The 16693-nt window shown below is 45.4% G+C and overlaps 1 protein-coding gene across 2 annotated transcripts in view; it reads left to right on the top strand.

Annotated features, from left to right (window-relative positions):
• LOC135056914 (alpha-2-macroglobulin-like protein 1) overlaps positions 1 to 16693 on the top strand; it is a 416894-nt gene that overhangs the window by 168740 nt on the left and 231461 nt on the right. For both annotated transcript variants that reach the window (XM_063962689.1, XM_063962688.1), the window contains exon 7: positions 14355 to 14508. In XM_063962689.1, coding sequence (XP_063818759.1) covers positions 14355 to 14508 — 154 coding nt within the window. The remainder of the gene's footprint in view (positions 1 to 14354; positions 14509 to 16693) is intronic.

Raw genomic sequence — 16693 nt, 5'->3', positions numbered from 1 at the left:
AACTCGGTGCTCGTAATGAGTGTGAGTATAAGGAGCTTGGGCACCACGGTGTATGTCCTTCATTTTGTCATGTGTAACAGTCATCACTTCAGGCAATACTTTTCCAATATAACACAATCCTTCAGAGTTTGGGGCAAGCCACTTGTACGCCTTTCTCCCGCATATGAAATATGCGTCATCGGGGAGAACATATGGGACGGGGAAGGACATGATCATGTTACAAACCTTCCAGGTGAAATCTCCTGACCCTAATTCTTCCATCTGCTTAATGCACGTATCAGTTTGTACGATATGTGCACAGTATCCTGGTGATACCTCTCCAACTCTAGTAATCCTATTTCCTAAGGTATATCGATACCGAAAAGATTTTCCTCTACTGGCTATGTGGCGTACCAGCTCTGTATCTGTAGGCATTCTATCTGCTCTGTGTGAAAAGGTCATGGTAAGGTTGCTCCATGACACTTCCCAATTTCCCGGTTTTCTGGGATTGGAGATATTGAAACATAAGAGGGACCTATCCACATGGTATTGGTGGAGCTTCAAACTAGGAGGGCTGGAGATATTAAACCTCCGGTCCACCGGTCTCCCACCACTTAGCTCAAGTACCTCCCCTAACGTTAAAGGAAATGGTACTAGCCCTGATTTGCTGTGACCCTGAGGTACTTGAGAGCATACCCAACAATCTGTTTGGTTTAACACGTTACCCACTAAAGAGTGATAGTCACTCAATGGATGCCGGTCTATATGGATATTAAAACTAGATTGGCATTTCTTTATGCATCCATCTTCAACCAGATTATCACAGAGCCTACAGATACAATTTTCTTCAGCTAACAATCCATCACAATTTCTTCTATCGGATCGTTTTCTGATACTCGCCTTTGCTTGTTGGTTTGGTTGATCTTGGAAAACTACGCCCCCATCATCATAGTCGGAACCCATTCCAGAACCTCTCTCGACCTCTATGGTACTCTCGCCGGAACAGACTGCTCTGGTCAACATCATGGTTAACATCAAAATCCGGATCACAGTCTCTTGGGGCAAGTCCATCTTTGAGGAGGAAATAGAGAAGAATGAGAAGGGGGAAAAAAAGAAATTTCAAGGAAGAGGGGATGGGAAGTGGAGAAAAACAATAAAAGGGAGAAGGGAGTCGACAACTGCTTTCGGTCTTCAAGGCTCAGGTGCCGCCTCAGTCCTCCTGGAACAGACACTCCAGTGATACAACCTCTACCGTCTGTTCCTTATCACGGGACTTCTCTGGATCAGCAACCTTTTTGCAGTGGGATGAATGGACCCAAGTCTCTCTCTCAGCCACCTTCAATGCTGTGGTGCTAGTCAATAAGACCTGGTATGGTCCTTCCCATCTATCAATAAGACAACCTGAGCGTAGAAAATTTCGTATCATTACATAATCCCCAGGTTCAATGTCATGACAATTACTATCTGGTAAATCAGGAATCATCAACTTCAGATTATCATTTTGATTCCTCAACTGCTTACTCATGTTAATCAAGTACTTTACAGTTACTTCATTGTTACATTTCAAATCATCCTGAGGGTTAATCATGACATGCGGTTGTCGACCAAACAAGATTTCAAAAGGAGACAGATTAAGAGGGGACCTGGGAGTGGTTCTGATGCTATACAAAACAATGGGTAAAGCTTCTGGCCACGTCAATCCTGTCTCTGCCATTACTTTACTCAATTTATTTTTAATAGTGCTGTTCACTCTTTCGACCTTCGCGCTCGCCTGTGGACGGTACGGAGTGTGCAGCTTGCTATCAATTCCCATCAACTTACACATTCCTTGAAAGACATCACCTGTAAAATGGGTACCCCTATCACTTTCAATGATTCTAGGGATACCATATCTACATACAAATTCCTGCACAATTTTCTTAGCTGTAAACATAGCGGTATTTGTAGCTGCTGGGAAAGCTTCGACCCAATTCGAGAAAACATCTATACAAACAAGTGCATATTTCAAATTTCGACATGGGGGTAATTGAATGAAGTCAATTTGTATTACCTGGAAAGGGCCGCCGGCAGGTGGGATATGGGATGGTTCTGTAGGTATTGCTTTTCCAATATTCTTTCTCAGACAGGTAAGGCATGACATTGCTCTTTTACTCGCATGAGAGGAGAATCCTGGGGCGCACCAGTATGCTCTTACCAATTTGCACATCCCCTCCTTGCCTAGATGAGTCAGCCCGTGAGCTGCTTCAGCCAGACATGGAAGGTATGCCCTGGGGGCCACTGGTTTACCATGTCCATCCGTCCAGAGCCCTGAGGACTCCTGGCCATATCCCTTTGCCTTCCAGACTGCTCTTTCCTGTGTGGAACACAAATTCTGCATCTCACACAACTTTTGTGTGTTGATGGTATTAAATACCATCAGTTGTGTGGTGTCTGTCTGTATGGGGGTAGCAGCTGCAAGCTTTGCGGCTTCGTCTGCTCGGCTGTTACCAAGGGATATTGGGTCTTGGCTATATGTATGTGCTTTACATTTGATAACAGCCACTCTGTCGGGTTCCTGTATCGCTGTTAGAAGCCTTTTTATGTGAGCTGCATGCGCTATCGGTGTACCAGCCGCCGTCATGAAATTTCTGAGCCGCCATAGGGCTCCGAAATCATGGACTACCCCGAAGGCGTATCTAGAATCGGTGTAGATATTGGCTGACTTACTCTTAGCCAATTCACATGCTCTGGTTAGGGCGACCAGTTCAGCAACCTGGGCTGAGTGAGGTGGGCCTAGCGGTTCCGCTTCTATGGTGTCTTGGTCATCTACGACTGCGTATCCAGTACACAAGTCTCCCGAGTCTGACTGTCTATGACAACTACCGTCCGTGTAGAACGTGAGTTCTGCATCTTCCAGTGGGTTGTCACTGATGTCAGGCCTTGCGGTAAAATTTTGGGTCAAATATTCCATACAATCATGTGTATCCCCCTTTGCATTAAATCCTCCTTCCCCATCACTCTCACCTTCCACCCTTTGTGTCTGACCAGGCACACCTGGGAGAAATGTTGCAGGATTTAATGCACTGCATCTCCTTATGGTGATGTTTACTGGGGCCATTAATGCCAATTCCCATCTTGTAAACCTTGCTGATGAGACGTGTCTGGTTTGGGCAGAATTCAATAAGGCAGATACCGCATGCGGTGTATGGATTGTGAGGTTGTGGCCTAGCACGACATCTTCGCTTTTTGTCACTAGCAATGCTATCGCCGCAACGCTACGCAAGCATGTGGGGAGGGATCGCGCTACCGTGTCTAGCTGGGCGCTGTAGTATGCAATTGGCCTGCTGGCGTCACCGTGTTTTTGGGTTAGTACACCTGCTGCGCACCCAGCACTTTCTGTTCCGTATAGTTCAAAGGGTTTCCCATAGTCTGGCATACCTAGTGCTGGTGCCTGCGTTAGGCACTGTTTGAGTCTCTCAAATGCTGTTTCGGATTCGTCTGTATGCGAAATCCGATCAGGTTTGTTTGAAGAGACCATTTCCTGCAAAGGTAACGCCAATATGGAAAACCCTGGGATCCAATTACGGCAATACCCACACATTCCTAAAAACGTCCTGATCTGTTGCTGGGTTTGTGGCAGTGTCATGTCTCTAATGGCTTGGATTCTATCAGCGGTCAGGTGTCTCAGTCCTTGTGTTAGACAGTGTCCCAAATATTTTACCTTAGTTTGGCATAATTGTAACTTGTCTTTGGAAACCTTGTGACCTGTGTCTGAAAGATGAAACAGGAGCTGTTTCGTATCCTTCAGAGATGCTTCCAGTGAATCTGAACACAGTAATAAATCGTCCACATACTGTATCAATACTGATCCACTGTCTGGTTGGAAAGACTGTAAACAATCATGCAAAGCCTGAGAAAATATACTTGGACTATCTATGAAACCTTGGGGTAGCCGAGTCCACGTGTATTGGACTCCTCTGTATGTGAATGCAAACAAATATTGGCTGTCAGGGTGCAGAGGTACCGAAAAGAAAGCGGAGCAGAGGTCAATAACAGTGAAAAATTTGGCAGTGGGAGGAATTTGCATTAGGATGACAGCTGGATTAGGCACTACGGGGAACTGACTCTCAACTATTTTGTTAATCCCCCTTAGATCCTGCACTAGCCTGTAACCCCTCCCCCCACTCTTTTTAACAGGGAAGATGGGACTATTGGCTGTGCTGGACGTTCTTACCAGAATGCCCTGTTGCAGCAAGCGTTCTATTACTGGGAAAACTCCTAACTCCACCTCTGGCTTCAGAGGATACTGTGGGATTTTTGGAGCTATCCTACCATCTTTTACTTGTACAACTACTGGAGCTACGTTTGCCATTAATCCAGTGTCCTGTCCATCTTTTGTCCAAAGTGACTCTGGTATCTGAGATGTCATCTCTTCTACTTGGGATGGGTTCCTATTTGTCATAATGGAATGTGACATTAATTTTGATGGGGAGTCTAACATGTCTCGTACCTCCTGAGCGTGATTCTCAGGAATGTCCAAGAATACACCTTCAGGAGTACAATAAATGACGCAACCCATTTTTCATAGTAAGTCTCTCCCCAGGAGATTAGTTGGTGCCGATGCAGCCAGCAAAAAGGAATGCTTGGTATGCAAAGGCCCTATTGTAATCTCGGCTGGTTTGCTAACAGGGTAGTGCTGGACTACTCCTGTTACTCCCATGGCTGGAATTGTCCTACCAGTGGTTCTCATGCCCACTGTCGAATTTATCACTGACTTGGCCGCCCCTGTGTCTACAAGAAAGTTTAAAGTTTTACCAGCTACATTGATTGCAATCTCTGGTTCGCTTCCAAGACTGGCAATCAATTTAACTGGCTGCAGATTACAGGTGTGGCCACACCCCTATTGGGTATGCTGACCTCCCTGAATCCCATTGGCAGCAACTACTTGTGGGGGAGTTAGCTGGGAACTACCAGAGGCCTGCCAGTCTCTGTTCGGGGGATATCTTTTTGTTTCCCCTGTATGTGGCTCAAAACTCCGCCTCTGTGGACCCTGCTCCCAATGTCGTGTGTTGTGTTGTTGTCTAGGGGGTTGAAAAGATCTTTGTACATTCTTTGTTCTACATTCTCGTGCAAAGTGTCCCGGTCTGTTACAAGAAAAACATGTTATTACACTTGCCTTACCCACAGGATTCGGTGGTACATACGCAGGCTGCCTTGTGGTCAGCGCCTGTATACTTACGGACATCAACTTATCACTTTGCGACTCCCTGTGTCTAGTGATGTTTTTGTCGTGATCAACAGCAGCCTCTCTCAAGGTGGACACTGACAGACCTCGCCAACATGGTTGTGTGGTCTGTACCCTAGCTTTTAATGTTTCTTTCAAACCATCCATCAGTACAGATACTGCTACTTCTCGATGGTTTGGGTTGGTCTTAATGTCTTCTATACCAGTGTATTTTGCCATTTCTGATAGTGCCCGGTGGAAATATTCTGCTGCCGTTTCGGACTCCTTTTGCTTAATGGAAAATATTTTATTCCATTTAACAACGGCTGGGAAATACTCCTTTAGCTGTAAATTTATCCTTTTTACATTATCCTGGTCGTACACATCTGTAAGCGGTACATCTTTATCTAGTCCACAATCAGCCAAGAATTTAACTGAGTCGACATTGGAAGGTAAGCAAGCTCTTAGCACTATCTGCCAATCCTTATTATTGGGCTCTAAAGTGTTTCCTAGATCCCTGATGTATTTTTGGCTTGCCACTAAATCTTTTCTGGGGTCTGGGAATTCAGACACTATGGTCCTCAATTCCATTCTAGTGAACGGGCAATACATGGCAATGTTCCTGACGGGTGTGGCTCCTGATGCATCTGTTTTCCCATTGGGAACTACTATCACCTTTACAGGAGCAATTCTAACAGCCTCATTCTGCGTAGATTCTACAACTTGTTGTGGTACAATTGTTTCAGTGTAATGCATGGTGCCGTACTTACCCGTTGACACGACCTCACCTATCCCTCCGCTAGGGGCCTTAACTAATCTCGTGGGTGGTGCAGTTCCTACTGTGGTTTCTGATATGGTGGCCGCTAGAGAGAGCGCTGAAATTGTTGGCGAATCTTCTTCTTGATCACACTCCTGAGGAAGGTTCAAAACAGGGTACATCTTGCACGGGTTAATACTTGCATGAGTTATTTGGTTAACATCATTAACATTTACAGGGTTACTAAGAGTTTGTGTTTTACAACCCAGTGCGTTTCTCTCCGTAATCAGCTTCTCTCCTGCAATGTATGGTGGAGGTGGAGCTGTGGCTATCAGCTTCCTGACTGCCCCAGATCCCGCCGCCAGAGCCAAACCTCTCTGTATCTCACCTTCCTGGTGCCATAACTGTAAGTAATCATGATGCTGAATTCGTCTTTTTGTTGATTTTACGAGACATATCCTCCTCCTTAAATTTTGTAACACGTCTGGACTGAAGCTACCTATTCTTGGGAATTTGTCCCTGTCTTGTACAGTCATTCTCTCCCATTCATCACATAAAGATTCGGTGTGACTTCCATATTTTTCACACATTACATATCGTGCCGACCCAACTGGTCGGTTCACAGAATCAACCTGAACCAGGGTTGATCGCCCCCTACCTGAGCAACTGGCCCCCATAGTCTGCAGGTGTTGCTTAGTCCTCCTTGGATTTCTGTATCAAGGTTTTCAGCAAGCCTTTACAGACAACCAAATTACTCCACAGTAGGCCGGCGGTGGCGGTTTACCGAGTACCCCACTCACTCGCCCACCTCGACCAATACGACCTGATCACACCGATATGGTGCTGGCGTACTCGATACAGGGCCCCTATGGAACCTTCAGTTTACTGGAACATATGAGGGTTACCCGCAGGACACTTACTCTTTCCAGTAAAGGTGGGGTTGTTAGATAGTTCCTGAGTGACCAGCGAACTTCCCTTCCAAAAATAAAAAATTACACAAATCACGTCAGAATGTACAGATAGCGTTTGTGACCACTTTACTCTAATGGTATTAGGTCAGATTACTAACTACTGCACACAATTACGTGTGGTCCAATCGTTCAGTACACAAGCACTACTTGTCATGTACTGAAAGATCAATGGAATCGATGTTTCCGGCCGCGATTCCTTCAGCAAGAGCTTATGGCCTATATGGGTTCTGCACCAACACCCCAGGCGTTGTGCCACTGGACTTTTATAGCGGACCTCTTTAGTACCTTACGACCTCCTGGTCTTGTTACCTTCTGTTAATGACCTCCTGGTCTGTTACCTTATGGTCCGCTATACTCTAATGCTCAAATATTATTTAACCAGGGATGCCTCCCTAGCCACCGTATATGTCACTTACACGTGTGTCCCTTGACGAGTACCCGACTTTCCTTTTGGTTCCACCTTAAAGTTATATAAACTTTTGTATACAAAACCACACTCACTCAACACATGTACACTTTTGTTTCTATATCTATTTCTGCGCAGAAATTGTCTTCAGTCCAACAGTGTTACTAATTAGGAGCAGGATCTGTTAAGCTAAATTTCAGATTTTTCAAAAAATAGATTTGCGTTATTTACCGCGTCGCGTTATTTACCGCTGTGCGTTACTTATCGCCTTTGCGCTAATTATCGCTTTGCGCTAATTCAACTTTTCGTGACTTGAGCTACGTTGCGTAACCAGACGCTACGTTGCGTAATGTACGCTGCGTGCGTCTGCCGTTTGGATTGCGTACGCAAGTCTTTTGTTAGGGACACGTGTACGCAAAACAAAGATCCACCGTAACACAATTTCTACCTTTATCAATGTAGATGATCCCTGATCATCTACCGCACACCACACTGACTGTCTTATCTCCCAGACAAGCCGTGTGTTGGTCTATACTTTAACTATTACCTCTACTATGAAATAACAGCAAATCTCTTTTTGCACTTTCTATCAACTATAAAACTTGGCAAACAGGAATAGTGATATACGAAATTTGAAAAAGAAATGCAGATAAATGTATGCGTGCGTGTATACGCAAGACAGAAGAGAAATAAAACAGTTTTAAAAGACACAAGCGTTTTGTTCTTACTTCCGGTTCCCGGATTCCTTCAGCACTCTTTATCTAAGCGAAGCAGACGCTTATCCAATCAGCACTGCAAGGAATATGATCCCGCCCTTTGCTGATGGATAATGTCTGCTGATCTACCTAGTGCAGATATGAGAAGGATAGGACGAGTCCCCAATTGACAATGCTAAATTCCCTTGTCGTATAAACAACCCTTTATGAAGCTAAGAACACTGTACGCTGTTTACTTAAGAAGTACCGTAATGGTACGCTAGTTGCGTAACGATCGCTCAGCCGTAGGCGAGACGCTCAAGCGTCACGTTCGCTCACGGCCCAGCAATCACAGGACACGTTATTGGCTATGACTAGAAATTCCCTTGTCGTATAAACAACCCTTTATGAAGCTAAGAACACTGTACGCTGTTTACTTAAGAAGTACCGTAATGGTACGCTAGTTGCGTAACGATCGCTCAGCCGTAGGCGAGACGCTCAAGCGTCACGTTCGCTCACGGCCCAGCAATCACAGGACACGTTATTGGCTATGACTAGAGTAATGATTCGCTATGGCGTAGCGGACGCTCGAGACCACGAGGAGATCACCAGCGGCGCAGACGCTCACAATGCTATACCTTTATGTCTAAACCTTATACCAAAGAAATACACAGAATACCTTAATGTGAATACAGGGTGTAAGTGCAACCTTGTGTAACCTGACTAACTACAAAGCTGCTTGAGCGTCACCGACGCTCAAGTGAACACTTAACACTATAGAAAATACACAGATACTGGTTTAGGTTCCAAAGCCTATTAACTGTATTATATCTAGTATACTTGTAAAAAGGGGATAACAGTACAAATGATACACTACAATATAACAGAGACTTCCTAACCACAGAACTAAACAATACTATCTAATACAATACAATACTAGTCTAGGGGAGATACGAGAGAGAGAGAGAAGGGAAAGAGAGAGAGAGAGACGGAGAGAGATGAGAGAAATTGGCTCACAGAAAGACAATGATAACGGAGAGAAACTTACGCACAAGGGTAAACGATCGCATGCGCCTGGACATCCAGCACCCGATTCTCAGCAATGAGAACCGTTGAAGAGTGAGAGCTGGATGTGGTCGGCCTGCCTATTTATGCCCCACACACAATGCAATCTCATAGTCCCTACAATCCCATTGTCCATTGGATGAAGGAATTCGACCCTGTATCACAACAAAAGGTCATAGGTTGATTCATACAGGTGGGCTGTGACGATTTCAAACAGCTCAGGTGGGTGGGGAACTAGGTTTCCCGCCGCATACCTGAGTATGAGTAAATAGTAGAAATGGACATAAACTTCTTATGTCCATAACTATTCGCACGAGCGATTAATACGCTCCAAACCAACACCGGAATATTGCTAATTAAATACTCTTCCGATGGGTACCAAACACTGCTGTATGAGTCTTGTTAGACCCTTCGTACGATACAAAGAGGGATTACTTTAAACAGGGACCTTCTATATTAACCAAACTTTCAGAAACTATCCAAGGGATCATGATCTATAAACTACATTAATTGTGAAAATATGTAACGAATGAGTCGCACGCTACGACTACATAAACTCTACCGTAAATACGCATACCGCGCCTGCGAGTGCACGCTATTGCGGGTATGCGCCTTCACGGGAGAGCGTACGCATGCGCAGCACGGACCAGTGTGCGGTGCAAATATGGCAACGTGCATAGAGACATTTTTCTGACTTTGACACTATTCATACTGGTAATATATCATACCCCGACTCTCCCAGCCTCCATGTCTTTCTCTCTATTCATACTGGTAATATATAACACCCGAATCTCCCAGCCTCCATGTCTTTCTCTCTATTCATACTGGTAATATATCACACCCCGACTCTCCCAACCTCAGTGTCTTTCTGTCTATTCATACTGGTAATATATCATACCCCGATACTCCCAACCTCATTGTCTTTCTGTCTATTCATACCATTAATATATCACACCCCGAATCTCCCAGCCTCCATGTCTTTCTGTCTATTTATACTGGTAATATATCACACCCCGACTCTCCCAGCCTCAGTGTCTTTCTGTCTATTCATACTGGTAATATATCACATCCTAACTCTCCCAGTCTCCGTGTCTGTCTATTCATACTGGTAATATATCACACCCCGAATCTCCCAGCCTCCATGTTTTTCTGTCTATTCATACTGGTAATATATCACACCCCGACTCTCCCAGCCTCAGTGTCTTTCTGTCTATTCATACTGGTAATATATCACACCCTAACTCTCCCAGCCTCCGTGTCTGTCTATTCAAACTGGTAATATATCACACCCGATACTCCCAGCCTCCATGTCTTTCTCTCTATTCATACTGGTAATATATCACACCCTGATACTCCCAGCCTCCGTGTCTTTCTGTCTATTCATACTGGTAATATATCATACCCCGACTCTCCCAGCCTCCGTGTCTTTCTGTCTATTCATACTGGTAATATATCACACCCCAATTCTCCCAGCCTCCGTGTCTGTCTGTCTATTCATACTGGTAATATATCACACCCCGACTCTCCCAGCCTCAGTGTCTTTCTGTCTATTCATACTGGTAATATATCACACCCCGACTCTCTCAGCCTCCATGTCTTGCTGTCTTATCATACTGGTAATATATCACACCCCGACTCTCCCAGCCTCCATGTCTTTCTCTCTATTCATACTGGTAATATATCACACCCCGACTCTCCCAGCCTCAGTGTCTTAATGTCTATTCATACTGGTAATATATCACACCCCGACTCTCCCAGCCTCCATGTCTTTCTCTCTATTCATACTGGTAATATATCATACCCTGATACTCCCAGCCTCCATGTGTTTCTGTCTATTCATACTGGTGATATATCACACCCCGACTCTCTCAGCCTCCATGTCTTTCTGTCTATTCATACTGGTAATATATCACACCCCGACTCTCTCAGCCTCCATGTCTTTCTCTCTATTCATACTGGTAATATATCACACCCCGACTCTCCCAGCCTCCGTGTCTTGCTGTCTTATCATACTGGTAATATATCATACCCCGACTCTCCCAGCCTCCATGTCTTTCTGTCTATTCATACTGGTAATATATCACACCCCAATTCTCGCAGCCTCCGTTTCTTTCTGTCTATTCATACTGGTAAATATATCACACCCCAATTCTCCCAGCCTCCGTGTCTTTCTGTCTATTCATACTGGTAATATATCCCACCCCGACTCTCCCAGCCTCCGTGTCTTTCTATCTATTCATACTGGTAATATATCACACCTCGACTCTCCCAGCCTCCGTGTCTTTCTGTCTTTTCATACTGGTAATATATCACACCCCGACTCTCCCAGCCTCAGTGTTTTTCTGTCTATTCATACTGGTAATATATCACACCCGATTCTCTCAGCCTCCATGTCTTGCTGTCTTATCATACTGGTAATATATCACACCCGATTCTCCCAGCCTCCATGTCTTTCTCTCTATTCATACTGGTAATATATCACACCCCGACTCTCCCAGCCTCCATGTCTTTCTCTCTATTCAAAAAAATGGAACAAACCAACCTAGGTTGGAAGGGGCGCTGCGAGTGTGTTTCCAATTAACCGTGTGTATAGCAGCTGCCTGGGTAGGTCAGTTACACCTATATGGAATAGCAAAACAATATAACAACAGAATAGGCTGCGCTTAGAGATGAATTGTCATAACAACTGGTGAAATTTATTATACTTAAAATCTGTCAATTAGGACAATTAAAAATGCGTATACATTGCTAAAAATAACCTCTGATCATACTGTTGACAACAATTAAGCCTGTTCCAAATTAACCGTGAGACCCTGTTATTTGAAACCAAATGGATCCTGGGGCTATAGCATAGTCCCTGGGCTGGAAAGTATGTCCCAACGCTGGAGGATTAACAGTTCCAAAAAGATGCAAGATTTATGGAAAGTCCTCACCAGTATTGCGTATGGATGAACAAAGTCCAGTCCTTTGGTAATGGATATGGTTCCAATGGAGCAGTATGTAGGGTCCGCGGTGGTCCAAGCTGAGGTGGTAGGTTGTAGTAGATTGATCAGAGGGCTCACACCTGACGCGTTTCACAGCTTATCTGCTGCTTTTTCAAAGGTCCCGACTCTCCCAGCCTCCGTGTCTTGCTCTCTATTTATACTGGTAATATATCACACCCTGATACTCCCAGCCTCCATGTCTTTCTGTCTATTCATACTGGTAATATATCACACCCTGATACTCCCAGCCTCCATGTCTTTCTGTCTATTCATACTGGTAATATATCACACCCCGACTCTCCCAGCCTCCGTGTCTTTCTCTCTATTCATACTGGTAATATATCATACCCCGACTCTCCCAGCCTCAGTGTCTTTCTGTCTATTCATACTGGTAATATATCACACCCCGGCTCTCCCAGCCTCCGTGTCTTTCTGTCTATTCATATTGGTAATATATCACACCCCGACTCTCCCAGCCTCCGTGTCTTTCTGTCTATTCATACTGGTAATATATCACACCCGATACTCCCAGCCTCCGTGTCTTTCTGTCTATTCATACTGGTAATATATAACACCCCGACTCTCCCAGCCTCCGTGTCTTTCTGTCTATTCATACTGGTAATATATCATACCCCGACTCTCCCAGCCTCCATGTCTTTCTCTCTATTCATACTGGTAATATATCACACCCTGATACTCCCAGCCTCTGTGTCTTTCTCTCTATACATACTGGTAATATATCATACCCCGACTCTCCCAGCCTCCGTGTCTTTCTGTCTATTCATACTGGTAATATATCATACCCCGACTCTCCCAGCCTCCGTGTCTTTCTGTCTATTCATACTGGTAATATATCACACCCGACTCTCCCAGCCTCCATGTCTTTCTGTCTATTCATACTGGTAATATATCATACCCCGACTCTCCCAGCCTCCGTGTCTTTCTGTCTATTCATACTGGTAATATATCATACCCCGACTCTCCCAGCCTCCGTGTCTTTCTGTCTATTCATACTGGTAATATATCATACCCCGACTCTCTCAGCCTCCATGTCTTGCTGTCTTATCATACTGGTAATATATCACACCCCGACTCTCCCAGCCTCCGTGTCTGTCTATTCATACTGGTAATATATCACACCCGATACTCCCAGCCTCCATGCCTTTCTCTCTATTCATACTGGTAATATATCACACCCTGATACTCCCAGCCTCCGTGTCTTTCTGTCTATTCATACTGGTAATATATCATACCCCGACTCTCCCAGCCTCCGTGTCTTTCTGTCTATTCATACTGGTAATATATCATACCCCGACTCTCCCAGCCTCCATGTCTTTCTCTCTATTCATACTGGTAATATATCACACCCTGATACTCCCAGCCTCTGTGTCTTTCTCTCTATTCATACTGGTAATATATCATACCCCGACTCTCCCAGCCTCCGTGTCTTTCTGTCTATTCATACTGGTAATATATCATACCCCGACCCTCCCAGCCTCCGTGTCTTTCTGTCTATTCATACTGGTAATATATCATACCCCGACTCTCCCAGCCTCCGTGTCTTTCTGTCTATTCATACTGGTAATATATCACACCCCGACTCTCCCAGCCTCCATGTCTTTCTGTCTATTCATACTGGTAATATATCATACCCCGACTCTCCCAGCCTCCGTGTCTTTCTGTCTATTCATACTGGTAATATATCATACCCCGACTCTCCCAGCCTCCGTGTCTTTCTGTCTATTCATACTGGTAATATATCATACCCCGACTCTCTCAGCCTCCATGTCTTGCTGTCTTATCATACTGGTAATATATCACACCCCGACTCTCCCAGCCTCCGTGTCTGTCTATTCATACTGGTAATATATCACACCCGATACTCCCAGCCTCCATGCCTTTCTCTCTATTCATACTGGTAATATATCACACCCTGATACTCCCAGCCTCCGTGTCTTTCTGTCTATTCATACTGGTAATATATCATACCCCGACTCTCCCAGCCTCCGTGTCTTTCTGTCTGTTCATACTGGTAATATATCATACCCCGACTCTCCCAGCCTCCGTGTCTTTCTGTCTGTTCATACTGGTAATATATCACACCCCGACTCTCCCAGCCTCCGTGTCTTGCTGTCTTATCATACTGGTAATATATCATACCCAGACTCTCCCAGCCTCCGTGTCTTTCTGTCTGTTCATACTGGTAATATATCACACCCCGACTCTCCCAGCCTCAGTGTCTTTCTGTCTATTCATACTGGTAATATATCATACCCCTTTTTGTCTATTTATAGGATCCCCAGAAGAACCGTCTGGCACAATGGAAAGATGTCTCTCCCAATAAGGGAATTGTAGACCTCTCCTATCAGATGTCTCCTGAGCCTCCACTGGGGGCCTACACTATAAAGGCCGGAGGCTTTGCTGCGACATTCGAGGTGGAGGAATATGGTGAGTGAGGTTTTATGGCTTAATGCGCCATTATTTAATGTTTATATTTATTGTTATCTATTCATCTGTTACTATTAATATTATGTATGATAGGAAGGCTGTAGTTGATACTAGCACTTTGGACTCGTCGTTTGCCAGGTCGCCTCATCTTTTGTGCTGGGAATTTGTTTCTCTTTTTCTTTCCGTACCTTCTCATTTTTCTCCTCCTGTTTTCGTTTTCTTTCTTCCCATCTCCCTGTGATGCATTGGAAACAGTGTCGGACTGTGGCATGAAGGGCCCACCGGGGGAATGCATTGATAGGGGTCCCTACCAGTGGCGGAACTACCGCCAGTGCAAGCAGTGCCTTGCACTGGGGCCCGCCACTGTCAATGGGCCCGAAGCAGCGCGTCATGTAATGAGTCAAACTGACTCATTACATGACGCTGTGTGCTGCGGGCCACCGCCGCCCGCAGCACACAGCCGCCTGTCAAGGAGAGGAGCGCAGGGGCTACGGGGGAAAATGAGGAGGAGGGAGGTGGAGAAGGGAGCCGCAGCAGCACTGTGTAATTGGTGGAGGCGCTGCTGTCCCTCTCCTTCACCATAGGCTGTCCTCCGCCACTGTGAATGCTGGGAAGCGCATCCAATCATTCACAGCGGCGGAGGGCAGCCTAGGAGAGGGACAGCTGCAGCAGCGCCTCCACCAATTTCACAGCGCTGCTGCGGCTCCCTCATCCACCTCCCTCCTCCTTCTTCTCCCCTGTCCGGGATCATCATCTGCCAGAAGAAGCTGCACCGAGGAGCCTGAGCCAGCGGAGACAGTAAGTATAATCTATTCTTTCTTTCTTTCTTTCTTTCTTTCTTTCTTTCTTTCTTTCTTTCTTTCTTTCTTTCTTTCTTTCTTTTCTGTCTGCCGTAATGTGTAAAATGGGGACGCTGTCTGCCGTAATGTGTAAAATGGGGACGCTGTCTGCCGTAATGTGTAAAATGGGGACGCTGTCTGCCGTAATGTGTAAAATGGGGTCGCCGTCTGCCGTAATGTGTAAAAAGGGGGACGCTTTCTGCCGTAATGTGTAAAATGGGGACGCTGTCTGCCGTAATGTGTAAAATGGGGTCGCCGTCTGCCGTAATGTGTAAAAAGGGGGACGCTTTCTGCCGTAATGTGTAAAAGGGGGTGCTGCCTGCCGTAATGTGTAAAAGGGGGATGCTGTCTGCCGTTATGTGTAAAAAGGGGACGCTGTCTGCCGTAATGTGTAGAAAGGGGGGCACTGTCTGCCGTTATGTGTAGAAAGGGGGGCACTGTCTGCCGTTATGTGTAAAAAGGGGGTGCTGTCTGCCGTAATGTGTAAAAGGGGCTCTACCTAGTGTAGTGGTGCTACTGTGCGGCGTAATTTGAATAATGGAAACTCTGTGCACCGTTATATGAATTGGTATTATTTTGTGGTCACACCCCTTCCCCACGAAGCCACGCCCCTAAAAATTTTACGCACGCCTATGGCACACACTGCCCCTTTTTTGCATAGAGGGGAGGCTCCGATGCCGTTTCTTGCACACAGCGCTAAAATATCTAGTTACGGCATTGTTGCTAGGTATCCATTTCTCTGGCCCTGAGCAGGTCCCCCTCACCAGATCCTCTCCAGGGGTGAGGGGATGGACTTGGATGGGATGAGGGGGGGCGGGGGCAAAGCATTTTGTCGCACCTGAGCCCACCGCTCGCTAGTTCCGCCACTGGTCCCTGCTTACGGGTGTGGCCATCCTACAAAAGGGGTGTGGCCAGCCTTTTGAAATACACAATAGACTTGTGCAGTGTAAAGGAACATAGCTACTATGTGTAATACAAGTGCACAGTCTGGACCTGATACCTAAAGGAAGTAGTGGGGCCCACCGGTGGTTTCCCCTGTACCCTGGTCGGAAGCATACCGTAGTGCGGGTAGACTTGTGACCCGGCTTTGTGGAATTTGTTGTTAAATGTTTTCATTTTATTATTACAATTTGATGTTTAACAACTATTTAAAATAAGTTCTACTATATTCAGGTTTTGTTTCCTATCCAAACTCTAGATACGGTCATCCAAACATGGCACATTGATTACATACAGCAGTCATATTATACTGCATATTTAGATTTGTAAACCGTTATTACACCTTATATATTAGCATCAACTTACACCAATGTCAATGAGTGTCTGACATCTTACCATCCGCTGTG

This window comes from Pseudophryne corroboree, chromosome 3 (genome assembly GCF_028390025.1).
Source record: "Pseudophryne corroboree isolate aPseCor3 chromosome 3, aPseCor3.hap2, whole genome shotgun sequence".
NCBI classification, from domain to species: Eukaryota; Metazoa; Chordata; class Amphibia; order Anura; family Myobatrachidae; genus Pseudophryne; species Pseudophryne corroboree.
Note: the sequence above shows the minus strand (reverse complement) of the source record. Positions and strands in the feature narration are given on the sequence as shown.